Source organism: Brachyistius frenatus, unplaced genomic scaffold (genome assembly GCF_029030835.1).
Source record: "Brachyistius frenatus isolate BFR_SWC_R1_liver_20210118 unplaced genomic scaffold, ASM2903083v1 Contig_54, whole genome shotgun sequence".
In the NCBI taxonomy this organism is placed as follows: Eukaryota; Metazoa; Chordata; class Actinopteri; family Embiotocidae; genus Brachyistius; species Brachyistius frenatus.
The window spans coordinates 2,093,028-2,111,203 of record NW_027210653.1 but is presented as its reverse complement, the minus strand read 5'-3'; the positions used below and the strand labels follow the sequence as shown (position 1 = coordinate 2,111,203).

Sequence of the window (18,176 nt, the reverse complement as noted above, 5' to 3'; positions counted from 1 at the left end):
AGTTACGATGCAGCTGTAAACCATCGTTTCCTTTTAACTAGCAGAAGGCCCCACGCTTTCTTCTTTTATTCAGTTTTCATGATTAAATCACATCTGTCATGAAGTTTGTTGACGAGGGAATTGGAAACCATTTGATTGAATTTCCATCGAACATGTTCCCGAAAGTCGATGAACAATACTGCCACTCAATTTACCAGCAGGTTATAGCTGCATTGTATGATAATCATCTCAACAAATGTTCCGTCTGTATAACTGGAAGAAAACAAGACGAAATGGGTACTTGGGTACAACATTGGAGTTGACACAGGACGGTCCCAGTGCCATTGTACACGCAGTTTTATTGAGGAAAGTAAACTTGGACTTGTTGAAAATGAAATTGTTGGTCTTGTTTCGGTCGGAATTTAAATGTCTGGTCCTCAAACCTCTTTGTTTGACATTGAAATTTGATGCTGAAAGGCTACATGTGTATGAGATAAAAAAAAAAAAAAACTCTGTCATACACATCAAAGTATCCCATATATTGTACTCCAACATTTATATGAATAGTCAGAAGTAGGATGCTTATCTTTTCCTCCTTTGACTGTTTTTGTTCACCTGGTGTTTGAATGTCATGCGTATGTTGTGCCATGTTCTGCTGTTTGTCCCTTTAGGGATTGCCTGGTCTCCCTACGCTGGCTGCTTTGCACAGCAATCAGATCCTGACTGTCAAGGTTTGTCGGTGGTGGTGCAGCCGAGCTGCTCAGTCCGACCCCTCTGCAGCACACCCTGGAAGTAAATGAATCACTGTCAGCTCGCTTTTCTCAAAGCCCGATGATAGAGTGTCCACAGGAAAAACCCCATCTAATTAATCACAGCCAGTCAATCGTTATCCTTCTTCTCCCCACGGCTGCTACCAGTCTTTCACTCAAGAGATTTCTGTTCCATTCACCATGCCAGCTCTCCCACTGAAAGCAAAGGTGGCCTTTTACAACCTAGTAATATGTAGCTGACTGGAACAAGAATCAGCATCCTGAAACCGAGACATGGTCTGGCTCGTGTCCACTGATGCTAAAATGAATGGAAGAAACTCTGAGGAATACTCAGTGATAAACCAAAGTGGCAAAATGTTTTTTTAAATCTCATGCCCATGGTTCACCACAAATCCTTCAATCCACCAATGTGGCCTTCAGGATTGTCTCAGCGATGGATGAAGCCACTTAATACCAATGGACACTAGCAGAATAATACATGCATTGAAAGACGGAAGGTTGACTACACTGGTATCAGTGTGTGCAGTTCCCAGGGTCGGACATAGCAGCAGGCAAGATGATGATGATGACAGCGCTTTCACAGAGGAGGAGTAATTCCCATTTTTCCAGGGGACTGTGAACCCGTTGTGGCGCACTCGCACCCCAGAGGTGGTAATTATGGGCCCTAGCTCCAAATAATAAGCCCAGACTTCCGAAGCTGAACACCCCGATACTGGAAAAGTGTGGATTTCTCCCCCCGTCTGTAAAGGTGCTGGACCGGGATTCATGAACATAAGCCTTTCTAACAAAATCTGTTTCTTTTTGCATTTGCCTTCCTCCTCCTCCTCCTTCTTCTTCTGGGACCTCATCCTTCTTCAACCTTCTCTCACCTCTGACCTACGACTTCTTGACCTCACACACCTGCTCAGATGGTCTTCCCTAAGATCAATCATGGCTTTCTTTCCGCTGACCAGCAGCTCATAAAGCGACGGCTCATTAAGGTAGTGGGTGTGTCCTCACTCGTCTCTCTGTCCACCGTGCCAAGTCTCACCGAATCACTTCTCTCTGGCCACTTGCATGCAAGACTCCAGACAGTTCTGTCATAAGCACTCTTATACTCCTTCTGTTATTGTTAAGGGGAAACATGGAAATTTCTTTAAAGAAAAACTGTCTTATTAAGGTAAAATGAATTACTGTCCTGGCACCACTCAAAGGACTTTCCTGCAAGTTAGATTGCTGAATATTTTCTTAGAATTTCCTGTAATTCAGTGTAGTAATGGACCGCACATTTTCAGTATTTCTTCCCTGATTATTGTAGCTCCACCAAAAAAATGTGACTTTTTTCAGTCAGTACTGAATGCACAGTCTTTGTTAGACTCATTAAGTTAATTTAGGATTGCATGCACTTTAAGGGATTAATGTTTCAGCTTTAAATCATGACATTAAATCTCCTCTTCATTGTTATATGCTAACTCAAAAATGCAGTCTCCTCCATGTTATGAATGGAGGCAGCCCATAGCCACCCACACGATGATTCCACTACTTTCTCTTCATCATCATTTAACTGTGGTGGCTCCGGTCTCAGTCGCTCCAGCAATGTCACACCATAATGACCCTGAAATTTTATTTTGCCACCTAGGGAGATCAAGGTCAAGCAGGACCTCCGGGGCCACCGGGGCCACCGGGCCCTCCTGGACCAAGGGGGCCTCCAGGGGACACGGGCAAGGATGGACCCAGAGGTGTGCCTGGTCTACCAGTGAGTACTCATTTTTACAGGAACTTTTAGGAAGTTTGATAAAGCTCTTTTGTAGTTTATGTTATTTAAATGTTTGGATGAGCAAAGATCTGTGGATGTGTCCGTAAAAAATATTGTATTGTTTCCTAAAAGCGTAAAACAAGCTCAGTTGTTTGTACTTTTGTATTTTGACTTGTTGTTAGACAGTTTATTTCAATCAAAGTCTTTCTAGTGAAGACTATACAAGCTACGCTCCAGTTCATTGCCTTAATGTCTTTATCTAAACATGAATGCGCTCCCAAGAGAGTGTTTAACTGTATTGACTTATGTTTACTTGGTTGTTTTTCATTACAATGTAACATTTTCCATATCTTTAAGCCTGTCACTGGCATCCCACTAATTTATGTGAACTCTGCCTGTGAGCGAAAGAAGAAACAGAAAAGGCTTGCCAGTTATGTTTATCCATAAATCCTTCCGAGGGCTCCAGCTGATCTTTATTGTCTTGGCCGAGTTCACAGTGGGAGTACAAAAATATTAAGTGTTGTTTATCTGGTTCTCTCCAAGTTTTTGATGATTATTGTTTTCAGCTCTGCCAGTTGCAGTTGCAAACCTTGTTGCATTTTTCCAAGAAATTACACTTTTCTTGGTTGGCCATTATATTTGTCTCAAAGTTGATTTCTGTCATGACTCAAAAATCATCTTGTAAATATCACAAAGAGGTAAAATTAAAATTTTGTTCACACTTTGGGAGAGGAAGCTGGACATATGTATTATTGCTACACTGAGAGAAACATCTAAGTGGCAGGCCTGAAACAAAAGCAGAGGCGAGAACAAGCACGATAAAAGTCAAGTCTGAGCACCTCTTGGCAACCTGACCGCTATACCAACTGATTCTCATCCCAGGTTGTCAAATACTGACGTTTTGTCAAAGACCACTGGCATCACATAGATAAACTCACTAACTTATGGGTAGGTTCAGGAAAAATCAGTATGTTATGTGTGTAAGTAATATTACATATGTCATGTAAGTCAATTTGTGTGCATCAGTTGCGTTACAGATGCTTACTGAAGTCGACGCTTAGTTTTGCTTTCTCACGGACTTGAGCATCAGTCTTCTGGATACAAGTCGTGTGTTTGATCCATCCAACCAGCCATGACCTCTTACCCACAAGGACTTTGTCATTCTCTCCACCCCAGCACCTGACTTCCTTCATTGATTCTGTTGGATGCCAAATACGCATCTCTGAGATGCCTGCAGCTTTTTACAAACCAGCGATATTTGATACCCTGGGAATGAGAACAGGCTGTCTATGCTCCATATGGTGGCTTCTGAATGCTAAAATGGGGCAATTTAAACACAATATGAGAAATTCTGTATTTTAAGCAGAACATTTAGCTGGATTTACTATGAATACTGTTTTTGGTCAAATTAAATCTCCTTGCGCACTATTTTCAGAAGAGCCAGTTGCTCTCCCATTAAACACTTGTTTCATATTTGTTATAGGGTGATCCAGGGACGCTTGGAGAAACAGGACCCATGGTGAGCACAGACTTTACCTTTTAAATCACATTTTTTAATCATAATCTGTGTTTGGCCTTGTTTACCAATTAGCAATGTGTTTCTTTTTTATATTTTCAATACTGATAAAATCAAAACTGCGAAATAATTAAAATTATGTCACGAGTTTAAAAAGAAAAAGCAAACAAAGCAGAATATGTGTAATTTTTTGGATTCCTAGTCAACATTTGCCCTAATGGCAACTTTTGACTGTGTCTGTAAATGTAATTTATAAGATATTCAGGAGATGTTTTATAGATATGGTGAATGTTAATGACACATTTTATGATAACCTGCAAAAGTATTTGTTTTCTCTCACAAACCTTTCATACAGCCTGGACATTCTGTTCCAGTTAACAGTAACTGGATACCATTTGTGGCATTTAAAAAGCATTTGATTAAAGGTTCCTCGTAAAAGCAACATGAATAGGTCTAATCAAATTCCAGAGAAAGCAAGGATGGAAAACGTGACACAAAAACACTCGGTGATGTCAGATTTCGCAAGTGCAGGGGAGTGAAGTGAAGTAAATCTGACAGATGAGGTACTATCAAGCGCTTTCATCTCTGGTTCCATCTCCTCAGATGTTCTCCATGGTGTGGAAAAATGTGGTGGACGAGGATGAAAATGGACAGAGAAAATAATTGAGGCTTAAGTGAAAAAGACACATTAAATAATTTAAAGCTGAAGTTGCTAATCATTTTTAGATCTTAACAGGATGTCCTCTGAAGTTGTCTCCCTCTTCCTGCTTTCTGTTGCCAAAACTAGTGTTGGCTTTAATTATAGTTTATCCCACAGCAGCAAAGTTTTGTTTTAAATCGATTAACTATGTCATGAAATGTAAAATTTGCAATGGATGGTCCCAGGTGTGCTCCCATAAGTCTCTATGGTGCTTACACAGCCACTAATGACAGCAGCTGGAGTGTTTCTCCAAAAGATGAACGTTCAAAATGAGATCAGAGTCCTCATGCAGAGCTTTAAATGACAAATAAGCACTGCTCACTGTAATTTCTTGAAATTAGGCGCACTATTTCATGAGAATATACACAGCATGACACTAATGTACTTTTAACAAGGAATAATGGCATCATCTGGAAATCAACACCCCCTGTAAAGCAGCGTGAAACGAGCATGTCCCAGTGGTTGTAAAAAGCTGTGACATGGACATTTTAAAGCTTCTGATTTCAGCCAACAGGAGATTGTTATGCAACTCCTTAGAGAAAATAAGAAAAGAAAAGATAAGATAAGGTTTCTGCATCTGATCATTTGGGCTATTAGGCCTCTGGAGATAAAATATGAAGATGTGTTTGGCTACCCGGAAACACACCACCAATCCACACCCTTGATTAGCCTCTGGAAGTCAATATGAATTAGATGTGCATAAGCAACAAGACCAATAGTCTGCACTTTGTGCAGAGCTGAAAGGATATTCTGTGATTGGCACTTGTGATCTCGAGGTTGGGAATCTGAGGTCGCTACTTAACCAACTTTTACTTCTTTTACAGTGCTCTAGGAGCTAGCGCCCACTTGACACAGCTCAGCGTTTTTGATGTAGTCGCTATTGTTAAAGAGGCAAAAGTAGATTCCAGAGTTTTCCAGCAGCCTTCCAGGACATATGGTGCTGGTTAGAAGGATTAAGCTCTTGTGGAGCAACAAGGAGGCGGGGGGGAGGTGGAAAGAAGAAGAAAAGGAAATATTTTCAGGACTCGGTTCAAAATCATCAGTGCCATAAGGTCTCTCTGGGGTAAATTAAGAGGGTGTTCAGCTCTCTAAAGGTGGCTTGCAGCTTTTCTCAGTGTTCATTTGGAACTTGATTTGACCGAAAAAAGACTAAATATGTTTTGTTCATATCTGAAAAAAAAACAACCCTCCTCCATCTGCTTTTCAGTGTTATTTCCAATTATGCTGCAAACGTTCACGGATCCCCTTTTTTTTACATCCTCTTCATTCCAAAGCTACCCACAATGCACCAGTGACTCACCTTGGACATTTATTTTTTCTAAAATGCACAACAGGCATGAATGTAGGGATCTCATTTTCTTTATATGGCTGTAACATGGGGACATACCTATAATATTTTGGTGTCCTTGACTAAATTTTCCTTTAATGTGAAGCCAAACATGAGGAGCAAAGATGCGAGTGAACAGCTCAGGACACGCTCCGTGGAGTCAAACAATGTTGTGGAAAGTGGCGAGAAAACCATTTTTGTGGAAAAAAAAATCTGTTTGTTCTCAAAGAATTTTTTTTAATTTTTTTTTTTATAGCCTTGGGTCTCATTATGACACCGAATTAGCCAGAATACCTACAGACAGGAACATAGTCAGGATTTTAGTAATGGTGAGGTCTTTAGGTCATGTTTACCTGAACAGGGACTGCACATGGAATGTCGCTGGCAGCTAAATCTTGCAAAGCCTTTCCTTTCTTCTCTTACAGCTGTATAAAATGTAAAAATGTACATGTAAGTCCAGATTTAGCTCAAAACTGCAAGAAGAACATCTTTATTTGAAGAAGTTGTGTCAACATTCCTGATGTCTCTGTATTTTGGTTTACTTGTTTGTTCCAAGGCTCCTCCGTGCTGCCATGTTTGTAATTCTGGTGGAGAATAGTAAATTATTATAACACCACACTTTTAATTTCTTGTAGTTTTCTGCCTAAAACTGTGGATTTGAATATAATTAGTCTCCATACTGTATATAAGAACCAGGTAAAAAGAAAAAAAAAATCATCATATAATGTAAGCCAAACAAAGGTGAAGCTGACAAACCAAAACTGTGACGGTTAACATCCCGGGTTCATCCAAATATACAGAGAACTGGCCTTTGCATCCCCAGTGGTACTGGAGTGGAGGCCATGCCTGTACAGTAGGTTAGCATAATGTTGTTCTAACATTGTGCACTCGAGCGCCATAGGAATGAACGTGAACACCAACATTTTTTTTTATAACGGCCTTTTGCATGAAGCCACTTCTTTGTTAAGGTTTTAGGTTTGTGACCCACCTATGTGCCTTATTCTTGTTAGCTGCTGTTTTGTTTATAGCAGCAGAAGCAGTAAAGCCAGTGAGATTGAAAGGTCTTAGAACATTAAAAGTCAAACACACAGTTTAAATAAAGCACACATGTCCACAGTCTCTACAGTGATGGTGGTAAGCACACTGTTATGCTAACCCACAGCTACATCGCCCAAACTTTGAACACCGGGACTCAGGCTGTCAAAACAAGAAATTTCCTTCAAAGTTGAAAGTACCCTAATTTAATGTAAACAGTATATTATTGCAAAACTTATCTCATGAGTGAAACGGAAGCTCAGAGCTCCAATATGTAGCTCTTCAGTTTTTTTGATCAGCCCAAATATTTTCCCTGTGAATGCTGAGCAAGAACTGCTCACGCTGGAAGTCCTTCAGCCGCTGAGGGTTCAAGCACTGCCGGCTGAGTGTGGGAATTGACCCGGCAGTTGCCTCATTGTTTGTCATTTTCAAGTCATGAATGAAAATACCAAACATTCAGCGCATTGTCTTTGTGCTCGGATGCTTAACTTCAATGGGCGTCCTGTTTGATATTTCACATACGTGGAATCTCTCCCCTTATGAATGTTAAATGAAGCAGCTGAGGAGCGATTATCTGAGCATGTACTGTCGCGATGAATACTTTTTAGTTGAAATGATTATCCTTTTTTAAGAAAGATCTTTGGATTATTCTTTATTAAAATTTTCTGGTGACGTCAAGGCCCAAAGTTGAGAACAAAAGAGCAAGACTTCCTCAAGAGCCCTTGACTTTCTGAAAAATCTCCTTTTCAGCCAGTAGCTCATGAGTGCTCTCAGATGTAGCCAAGCTAATTAGTGCTGGGGCGAGTGGCACATGCTCTCGCATACCTAGTGGGTCATAAAGATGTTTACCAAACCCTACTGAGGATAGCTAACAAAGGCTTTTAAAGGCAAGCAGGAGGAAAACCTTTTTTTTTTGGTTGGCTGGGATAATGAAAGCTGTTCATTGAGGTTTTTGTTATAAGTGCAGATGGAATGCACCATAAATGAGCTGCAACTGTGTGGGCCATTTTTGTAAATGTGAGAACTTGTTGCTACGGGGATTTTTAACGGGCTAATTTTGGGGAAATGGAAATCGAGAATGGTAAAGTTGTGAGCTTCAGTTACTTGGTGATCGCCGTGTTGCCTCAACAAAAACTAAACAAGATATGGAACGATCCAACAAACAGCTTGTTCCCAGAAAATGTATTATTATTATTAAGTCATGAGTTGGCCACCTCCAAATTACTCTTCTTCTTTACACAAATGTGCAATGACAGTCCAACATTTCAACCTGAATATGTTCTCATCGACTCCATTTTTATGCAGGCCCACAAACCTTTTACACTCATCAGGGGACCATATTTGTAGTTTTGCCAGTTATACTGCATCAACATGAATCAAGCTAGAAAAGTTGCTGTTGCAGAGGGCTTGTGGGGCATAAGGTCTGCCTGGCTCTGACCCAACTTCAAGCGATGAGCCAAATGGCACCATTCAGTGCCGACCCTGAGCCGAAAGTGAGAATAAAGCTGGCCAACATGATGTGTCATAACAACCCAGCGTAAAGGTGTTGATGAACTGCTGTGGGTACTGCAATAGAGTTTTGTTTCAGCAGCATGGAAGGAGCTAACGCTGAGCCTGGTTTCTCATTTTATTGACAAAGCAGTCCTGCTGTTTGAGACAGCTTGTGGGTGGAGGATCCAGCATGGCCTCCAGTTTTTAGTGGTAAACAGCAGGTTGAAAATGGAAGCTGTCCTCCCAGACACATTCATCACTGATTTAAATCTCCATTAGAGATGTGGCGCCTTTTTTTTGCCTTAGTTAACATATTGGTTTTATAAGGCTTTCCAAATATCAGCCCATTTAAGTAATGAACCTCTCTGTGTTGGACTGTAGCACAGCCAAACAAGACAAGTTTTTTACAGGCGCTAAAATGAATAAAGAAAGAGATCAGCATAAAAGATAAAGCCATAAAAGTTTTTGTTATTCATGGTCTCGTTAGAGATTCATGTTTATGGTGCAGTTCAATGAAAAGAAGGCACAGATAGAGTGGGATTCAGTGCTGGAGAATAAAACAAGGGATTGATTGTGATTCGGTTCTGCCTGAAGGGTGTGTGCTCACTGCATGAAATCCTACCACAAACCTTGCCAGGCTCTGTGTTGGCCGTGGAACTCATTATTTCATATGACATGGACTCTTTCTGTTCTCTTTCTCTTCCACTCAATCTCTGTCTCTCGTCTCATTCACAGGGACCTGAGGGGCCACAAGGGTCGAAGGTAAGAAAATAAATTCTGTTTTTACTGACATGTTTTACTTTTCTCAAGTGAAATGAGATTCACTGACTTGGTTTCCAAATGAATGACAGAAATACATTTCACACATGAAAAGGTGATTCCTTGGTCCCTCCTTGTCATAAGCCTCAATTGTTGTTTTTTTAAAACTCTGACTCAAACCAAAAGGTGGTGTCTTCAGCATCAGAATATATTTTTAACATTTTGTAGTAACTCTTTTTTAATTTTTAAATACACACAATATGTTGGTAGTTAAATGTGTTTACCTGAAGATTAGACACAGAAAGCCACAGTCAGGGCAAGTAAACACGAGGAGGAAAAGGAAAAGAGCGAGAGATGGAGAACAGAGAACCTGCAGTTAAGTGCTGTGATACAGGCTGCAGGTCCCTGGCGGCGCTGATGTGGGGAACAGATGTAAGCCATATCCACCCATCAGGTAGCTAGCCAGTGTTTGTTCAGTGTAACCCAATCAGACACTTCCTGTCTGCGCTGTCATCTGTCGGCAAGGCCTCCCGTCGGAGTGGGTGGGGGTGTGTGTGCAGAGGGGTCAATGATGACACACCGCCGTGTTAATGACTCGTATGCCAGCCCCGGAGGCTACTCAATTAGATCTGCTGCTGGCAGAGTGCTGTGTTTAGCAGACGGGCCATGTCAGGTCCCATCACCTTGGTGACTGATTTTTTTTTTTTTTTTACAAAAAAAAAAAAAAGTGTGAATTATTTTCGATCACTGTCAGTCATTTTTACAACAGACCCAAAGAGTAATAATAACAACACAAAGTTGTTGTTTTTTTTTTTACTGCAATTGTACACCACTGTCTCAAACATCTCCAATATATCTGTAAATGTAACCATGGTAACAGTAATTCTCTTTTATTCGGAAAGAGTACAAATGGCCAATAAGCACACCACTAAGAAGAGAGTGGGAGTTTATTAAAACATGCTTGGTACGTCCCCGGAGTCTAAATCAACTTTTAGTAAGTTAAAGCAAACATAAGAGCACAGAGGTACACAGTATATATGAAGCCTTCTTTACTTTCTCCTCACTCAGTGTGAAGTGCAGCTGAATTATTCTCTGCTCCCAGTTTCACCTTGTGCCTATATTGTCCATAACATTGCAGAAATAAGACGTGTAGTATTTACCCTGGTCGGCTGTTGTAAGATCATAGACAGAGAGATGATGGACAGGCGTGCTCTGCTCAGTCCCAAGTCTGTTTGTGTCTGCAATGACGTGTGCTACTTTGCAAGATAAATGCAGGATGATTGTTGAATGTAATGACACCTAAAAGCCGCTGTTTTCATTTCCCAGGGTTCACTCGGGCCTCCTGGCATCGCAGGTGTTGACGGACTGAAGGTGAGCTCAATCATTTCAAGAGACAACACTATTTTCCAATATGTTCTGGCTGTTGATTAGTTCTTAGATAGAATACCTTATGATGTCAATCATGTTGCAAAATTGTCTTTAATAACAAATAATTTAATCTCATTCAGCAGTTAAAATCTTTTTTGTTTTTAATATATAATTCAACAGGAAGATTTGTAAGGCACTTTTCATTTGATTACCGAGGCAGCTGGTTTTTTTTTTTTCCTTCTATGGATTTGTTTTAATTACACAATGCATTTTTTTCACCTTGTCCCCGTAATCCTTGTAAATTTTTCCTGGACACGAATAACTTCCCTCAAAAAGTCTACAAATTAAGTTCAGACAGCTCATTTCCCTCCACACCTGATAGTATTTTCTCCTGAAAAGGCTCACTTGAACATAAAACGAGTTTTCATTCATCTTTTTGGCCACGTGTTACACTTTTCATACTAGAAAAGTTCTGACAATTTCAAACCACTATTCTATTTAGGAGCGTAGCCCCGGGCTGCATCTTTAAGTCCTAACCGCAAAGTACCGTTTTGGCTGCCTGCGACTTTGTTCACACACTCGGCTCATTTCTGCATTTCATTCTCAATCCAAATGAAGAAGACACAGTGCAGGTGTTTCACAATGGGGAAATTGTTATTTATTCCAGAAGAAACGATGATATAAGTGATTTGAATGGATGGTGAGATGATTTGAGGGGCACCATCTTTCTAATCTCAAGCATGCATTCATAAAGATATGAGAAGAGAGGCACGCATGCCTGTAATAGGAACCAGAGTAAAGAAGTTTCATTTTGGAGAGAAAACCATACCAGCTCTGAATACAGCAAAAGCTGAAAGCTTAATTCCATACTTGTGAAAGGAGCGGGGTTTGCCAGCACCCATGAAATAGAACTCCAATGCTGTGCAATGCAGTTATAAGGCAGAATCTGTTATGGTATGTAAGTCTCACTCATGCAGAAAGTTGAACTCTAAAGCAGTTAAAGCAGCTCGGGCAGCAGTGGCAGGTTGACTGGCAGACATCATATTGATCTGACATCGATATCCACTAAAAGGGGGGCGATCGCTAATGCAAATTTTATCAGTTAGGAGTTTTTAATCAGACTCCATCATCATTATGGCAATATAGCATCATCATCACGTCAATTACTCCCATATGTGGGCTGATAAATCATACATGGTTCTGCATTCATGAAGAGTTTCACCACTAGTGTGTAGCTGAGGGGATACTCCCTACATGGATCATACACCCTGATGTTCCCACAAGGCTTCATGAAAGCAAAGCATTGTGGGAAAAAAATGAAAACAACAATAAGAAACAGAGAAAGAACAAAAACGTTTAGTACTGAGATGAAATAAAAGTATGTTCAATAACTCAGTTCTCCGCTAACACTGAGCTGCCAATTGACATGTATTTTAATCACAATAATAGATTGCTTTATTTTCCATCCTAGCTACACTAATCAGCTTCATCTGGTTGTAGTTGTCTGGGTTGAGGAATAGCTACTACTCTTCTAAAAGGCTAATGATGTGGTCAGTTTGCAAAGGTCAGCAGGTTAATTGTTTTTGGCAACAGATGGACTGAGGTTGGTTTCTCAGTTTGATCCGCAGAGAACCGAGATTCAGACGGCAAACTGGCATTCATTAGATGGACTTGGCTTTCTTCTTTCACTCATATACAGAACAAAACCAGAGATAATTAAGCTTTTAATCAGCTTGTTTATCCTCAGTACTTGCAGATTTGCGGTATTAATAATTTTATTCCTCTGAAGTTTTTTTTAAGTGTGATGGGATTTTCTCAGCTGTAGACCGACACTAATGAATGGAGTCTATTCTTTTACAATACTGTAATACTATTAATACACTCTCTTGATCGTGCAGACAACGAACACTTGGGCACCATTCACACAATCCTAACCTCTGATAGGGCTTAAGGTTATGGAAAAGACAATGTTTTTCTTTTTTATCTCCTTTCCTTAAGTTTTAGTTCAAATTGCTTAAACAGCACACTGAATGTAGCCACTGTGTGTATGTTGTGCTGTCCATAGGGGGATGTTGGCATCTCAGGATTGGACGGTGTCGCAGGAGCCAAGGTCGGGTGCACACATAGTCTGTGTGCTCTTATTCTTGTAAATTCATGACGTCTTTTTATGTCCTCTTTTTTTTTTTTTAATTCATGCAAACTTTTTTTCCATCAAAGAATCACTTTTTTTTTTTTTTTTAATTTATTTTACAATTTACGTTTTGACCATCTGACTTTTTTTTTTTTTTTTTCATTCATTTGTGTATCCTTTTTGTTTTTTTCATTTTTTGGAAAACATTTATTTTTTTTCATCAACAAATATTTTCTCCATGACATCAATGTGTGTAATGAAATGTGATACTGGTTCATACATATCAGTTTTAGTGAAATTTACTTTACAATGAAAACTGCATGACTTCTTGTAATGTAATGACAATAGATCTTTTTCACGGATATTTTTGGCTTTTCACTGTAGGGAAAGCACAGGTGTATCATTCATGGCTGTTTTTCACAAAGGGAAAGTCCTGCTTTTGTGCACGTTGGTTCACTGTCATGGTTTACTGGGACACTGAATGGAACTAAGCAATCGTTTGTACACTTTTGCTTTCCCTGCAATGACAAGCCAAAATATTGGTCGTGAAAAAATACTTCAGAAAAGCTGATATCAAGGATCTGCCTGGGGAAAAAGCAGCCATAACACAAGAGAATTTCAAATAGTCAAACACGAATTTAACCCCAGATGCAATCTGACCCTAAATGTCTGCAATAATTCTTCAGCCTAACCCAACCCCCTCCCGAGCTTTTCTGTGTTTAATTCTCTGCTTTCCTTTCCAACAGGGTGAAATGGGAGAGGGAGGTGAAAAGGTAAAGTGCTAATTCACATCTCCGAACATTATCGTAAGCATCAGTCTGATGTACGTTAGAACAGCCGTCATGACTAAACAGCGGCAGCCCTGCTTGAACGTCTCACAACTCCAGCTCGTTTTCTTTTTTTAGAGGTGACTCCCATCTGAGATTTGTCAGTGATTCAGTGAGTCACAAAACTGCCCCCAGTTTCTCTGAGTCGGGGCCTTGAAGGAGACCAAAAACAATCCCATACAATAGCCTCACAGAGGAGTCGCAGCTTCACTCTCTTCATTCCCAAATTCTGGTGCCTTTTATTTACAGTCGCTACAGCAGCGGGTGGGAGGCGTGAACACTGACCGGGCCGACAGTGCGGGGAGGGAAGTGATGACTCGGCGTGCTTCATCTACCACTAACTGATCCTCAGGCAGTTGTTCTCGGTTGTTGTTCTGAGTCAAATCAGACACGTATTCTTTATCACTTACATACCTGGTTTCCTGTAATAATATGGCTTTGTGGAAACAAACTCCGAGCAACCACTGCTCACAGCATCATGGGTGTCCTGTGGAGAATTAGCTGAGTACAAATATCATTTAATGTACAGTTAAAGAAACACAGACAGGAGATTATGTCACTTCAAGAAAGTCGTAAATATAACTGATTGGCCTGAGAACGTAGATTGGTTTCTAATATATCATGAGTCCAAGACGACCCATACTGCTTTTTACCTTCTAACAGATAAATTTATAGATGGAAAAATAAACAGCAATGTCAAGCATAGGGACTGTTTTAGTAATCTCACTTTCTAGAAGTTCTTTTTAATATTCTCCACAAGGACACAACCTTTGAATTCATTCCTTGGAACTGTTATTTGTTGTATGATTTGCAGTCTAATCATAATATAATATCATGTGGATTTATTAAAAGTTAAATGATCTGTTCCCTGCCAGAGAGCACTAAAACTTGGCCCGAAGGGCTATGAAATTGTATTTTTGGAGGAGCCAGATATGCGAACATAAACTGTTGTTTTTGGCTTTGGTTGCTAACTAATTAGCTACCAAGTAAATTCAAGAAAACAAGAAGCATGGAGCCTGTTACCACAGGATTATTTTCCTGAAGTACTGACTGACATCACAAAGATGGTTTCTTGCACAGAGACGTCACCTGTCCCTTTAAATCCTTGGATTTTTCCATTCACCTTCAAATTAGTAAAATATTTTTCTATAACGATATTAAATGAACAGGATTTATAGCAATGCAATGATTTGTAATTTATCAATGAGACAAGAGTCGATGGCAACCTGAGAAACTCTTGAGAGTCTGTAAGTCAACTCGGCGATGCTTTGAGCTAAATGCAAACCAGCATGCTAACAACGGCTATTTAGCAATAATTACAAAGTACAGGAGTGGTGATAGGAATTTCTGTCCTACTGAAACACATGAGTCTCTATCATAACTGTCAACCTCATGGTGGCCCTTGAGGAAAAGTCAGGGGATCATCAGAGTCATTCAGGTGAAAGATTTATCTTCTGGGAACCATGAATGTTCCCAGGAAAGAAAATGATATGGCAGCCTGTCCAATATTTATTGAGATATTTCAGCCTGGACCTGAAAGGTAGGACGACAAGTCTGATGACATTACCATCCACTGAGTCATGCCGTTATCATGGCTAGGAGCAGCACTGACATTTCATCTGTTTCACACAGATGGAAAAGTTGGGAATTTAGAAGTATTGCAGTTGTTTACGCCAGGAGTTTAGGAGCTCCACAGTTCCTCCCCAGAGTGTATTATGTCACCTGAAATCTGTCATATTTCAACTATGTGTGATGACTCAGTTACCAAAGTGAAGATGAAGTTCATTATGGCTGTTACATGGAATTTTCTTCATCAATCGCAGAAAGAGAAAAATGGTGTCCTACTGTGTTTTATGCCTGATGAAACAATCAGTCAACTGTCTTTGTGTTTTAACTTCAGATTTTCAAGTGTAACTTTTTCCTGTATTTTAATTGACTAAATATGATTATATGTGATTTCGTTACAGGGTGATATTGGTGAAGAAGGCCCAAAAGGTGATATGGGAGAGAAGGTATGTAAATTACACTTTTTGTTCTCCTTGTTTATGTCTTGGAACACGTACAGAGAAACAGCAGAAAGCCTGCCTGTGGCCAGAAAACACTAAAGAAGTTAATGTTAGCCATCTGAGGGGAGATCTGTGGAGAGCAGCAGAAGCAGCTGAGGTCAAGAGCCATCAGCTGTTCTGTCGTCAAGGCTGCACAACAGAAATCATCCCGCCACTTGATGCATCTTTTGTATTTAATGTGGACTTAATTGCTATGCTTCGCTGATGCTACATTTTCTGGTTGGATGGCTCCTGCATTAATTTGGGAGCATTTATAACCAGGACAGCTTGTCAAGTTGAGATCCATTTCCAAGAAAAGGGAGAGTGGAGCTCTGCTGGACAGATTGTTCAGAGCTAAACTAATGGATTCATGTTTCTGTCTAAAAAGCTTTTGTTTTCGGGAAAAGTTTTTTTTTGTTTTCTATTAGTACACTGGCATCATGTCCAGAGGCAGATTATGCATCCAATCCAAAACTTGACAGGCCGCCTTTGCTGTTATTATTTTGTTAGAGCAGCATTTATGAAAATAGGTCAGAGCCATATTTGTGTTGGGTGACTTCATGACATAATTTTGGCCTCCTTACTCTTCAAACATGTTTAAGTTTTAGAAACGGAACAATTATGGATTGGAATAAATGATTATTTGAAAATCTGTTCAGCTTCACACTTCTGGGAAAAGATAAAGTTTGTTTCCAAAGTTGCCAAAAAAAATGGCAATACCTGATGAAAAATGGAAATACAGTTTCTGAGAAGGGACAGCCAACACAAAAAAAAAAATCAGAAAATTCAGTTTCTGAGAAGAGACAGCCAACACAAAACACTGCGATGTGTTTTACATCAAAAGTGCTCCTTTTTACTACAAAATACTGAGTTAGGTATAAAAATAAAATGTAGCTGATAGACCAGCAGCAGCGTAGAAGCGGTGTACTCAAAATGTCACTGCCAATTTATTGCTGTTCAGCGGAGAACAACTTTGATAACTTCTCACTTTATGGGTGCTGTGGTTTTTAAAAGACTGCTGAACTCCGCAGCCAAGAAAGACACCATTGGAGGGAAACAGATGCAGGATATCATCTGTGGAAAATGAGTGAACAAAAAGGAAAGTGGAGGGCGATAAAACTTTGCAGCTCGAGCAATGCTTTGATCTAGTCCACCTTCGTGCAATAAAAGGAGCAAAAATGATGGATTTTTGCTGCAGGAGTGAAAAATAAAAAGTGGAATTGAATACTATGGGAATTCAGACTTATGTCGTCAGTCACCTGCCATTCATTCTGCAAGTGCATACTCATGTATTTTGCAATAAAGAGAGACAGACGGTAATGTTAAGAGGTAGACTTTTTTTTTGTCATGTGTATTACCTCATCTCACATCAGGGCAGAGAAAGTGTTTAGTTTAACATAGTGCACAACATATGGCAGGAATAACTTCAATCACGATACATACAGATGAGTTTAACACATGTCAGACTCACCGAGGATTGATTGATTTTCAGTTCGAGCGAGAAAAACGTATGCCCAAGCCGAGGCCCCGTCATCAGAGTTTTGTGTCTGATCAATTGCGCTTCCATTATATTATTGTTGTTTCACTGGCGGAGGAGGAAACCAGAGAACAGAGGGACACAGGAGGGGAGGATGGCATCTTTTAGTCTTCCATGCTGAAGATGCCAAAGTTAACAATACACAGCACGCACTGCGGGGAAAATGTGGTAACACGAGGTGAGAGGTGAGGCAGTGAAAGCTCCGGTATGGTAAGCAGAGAGACCTCGGGGAGTACGGGTGGGGGTGGGGGTTGCAGAGTAAGCAGTTGGGCTGTGCTATGCATGATACATCGGGAGATTGTTTTGACGGTGGAGGACCTGTGGAGTGTGAAAAAGACTAAATCACAGGAATGTAGTGAACTCTTGGTTACGTGCATGCTCACTTTTAAACTTTTTTTTTTTTTTTACATCCTATAAACTTTGAGTTTCTATCATGAATGACTGAAATATGAAGTCCTGACACTGATACTTCAGTCAGTGGTTAGTTAAGTTGTACCACAGTGTAAAAACAATCCACTATCATGCAAATGTGCTCATTATGCATTTTATGATTGTATTGTTATTATTCAATTTTAACGTAGTTGGTCAAGGCATAGTTAAAATAATGGCCCCCAACAGCCCCAAAAATTCCTGGCTAATTGTTTTGTATAGGTTGTATTTAGTTTATTGGTTGTGAAAAAATGTATAAATTGTCAAATTGTTTAACAGAATAGCTTGACATTTGGTGAAATATGCTTATTTGCTTTGTTGCTCGGCGTGAGATTGGAAAGATTGATGTCTGTAAAGTAAATATGTTGCTCAAACCAGCAGCAAGTTAGCTTATCTCAGTTTAAAGACAGGAAAAAGGAAGACTGTTAGCTTGCCTCTGTACAAATGTAACAAAATCCATCTCGCCAAAATCTCTGAAGCGCTCACATTAATATGTTGTATCAAAACAATTGGTAAAAATGGCCATT

General features: G+C 40.0%; 1 protein-coding gene across 1 annotated transcript in view; it reads left to right on the top strand.

Annotated features, from left to right (window-relative positions):
* LOC138624746 (collagen alpha-1(XXV) chain) overlaps positions 1-18,176 on the top strand; it is a 148,812-nt gene that overhangs the window by 103,959 nt on the left and 26,677 nt on the right. Inside the window, exons 7-14 of the mRNA XM_069705223.1 lie at positions 1,658-1,729; positions 2,368-2,484; positions 3,968-4,003; positions 9,289-9,315; positions 10,639-10,683; positions 12,746-12,790; positions 13,558-13,584; positions 15,606-15,650. Coding sequence (XP_069561324.1) covers positions 1,658-1,729; positions 2,368-2,484; positions 3,968-4,003; positions 9,289-9,315; positions 10,639-10,683; positions 12,746-12,790; positions 13,558-13,584; positions 15,606-15,650 — 414 coding nt within the window. The remainder of the gene's footprint in view (positions 1-1,657; positions 1,730-2,367; positions 2,485-3,967; positions 4,004-9,288; positions 9,316-10,638; positions 10,684-12,745; positions 12,791-13,557; positions 13,585-15,605; positions 15,651-18,176) is intronic.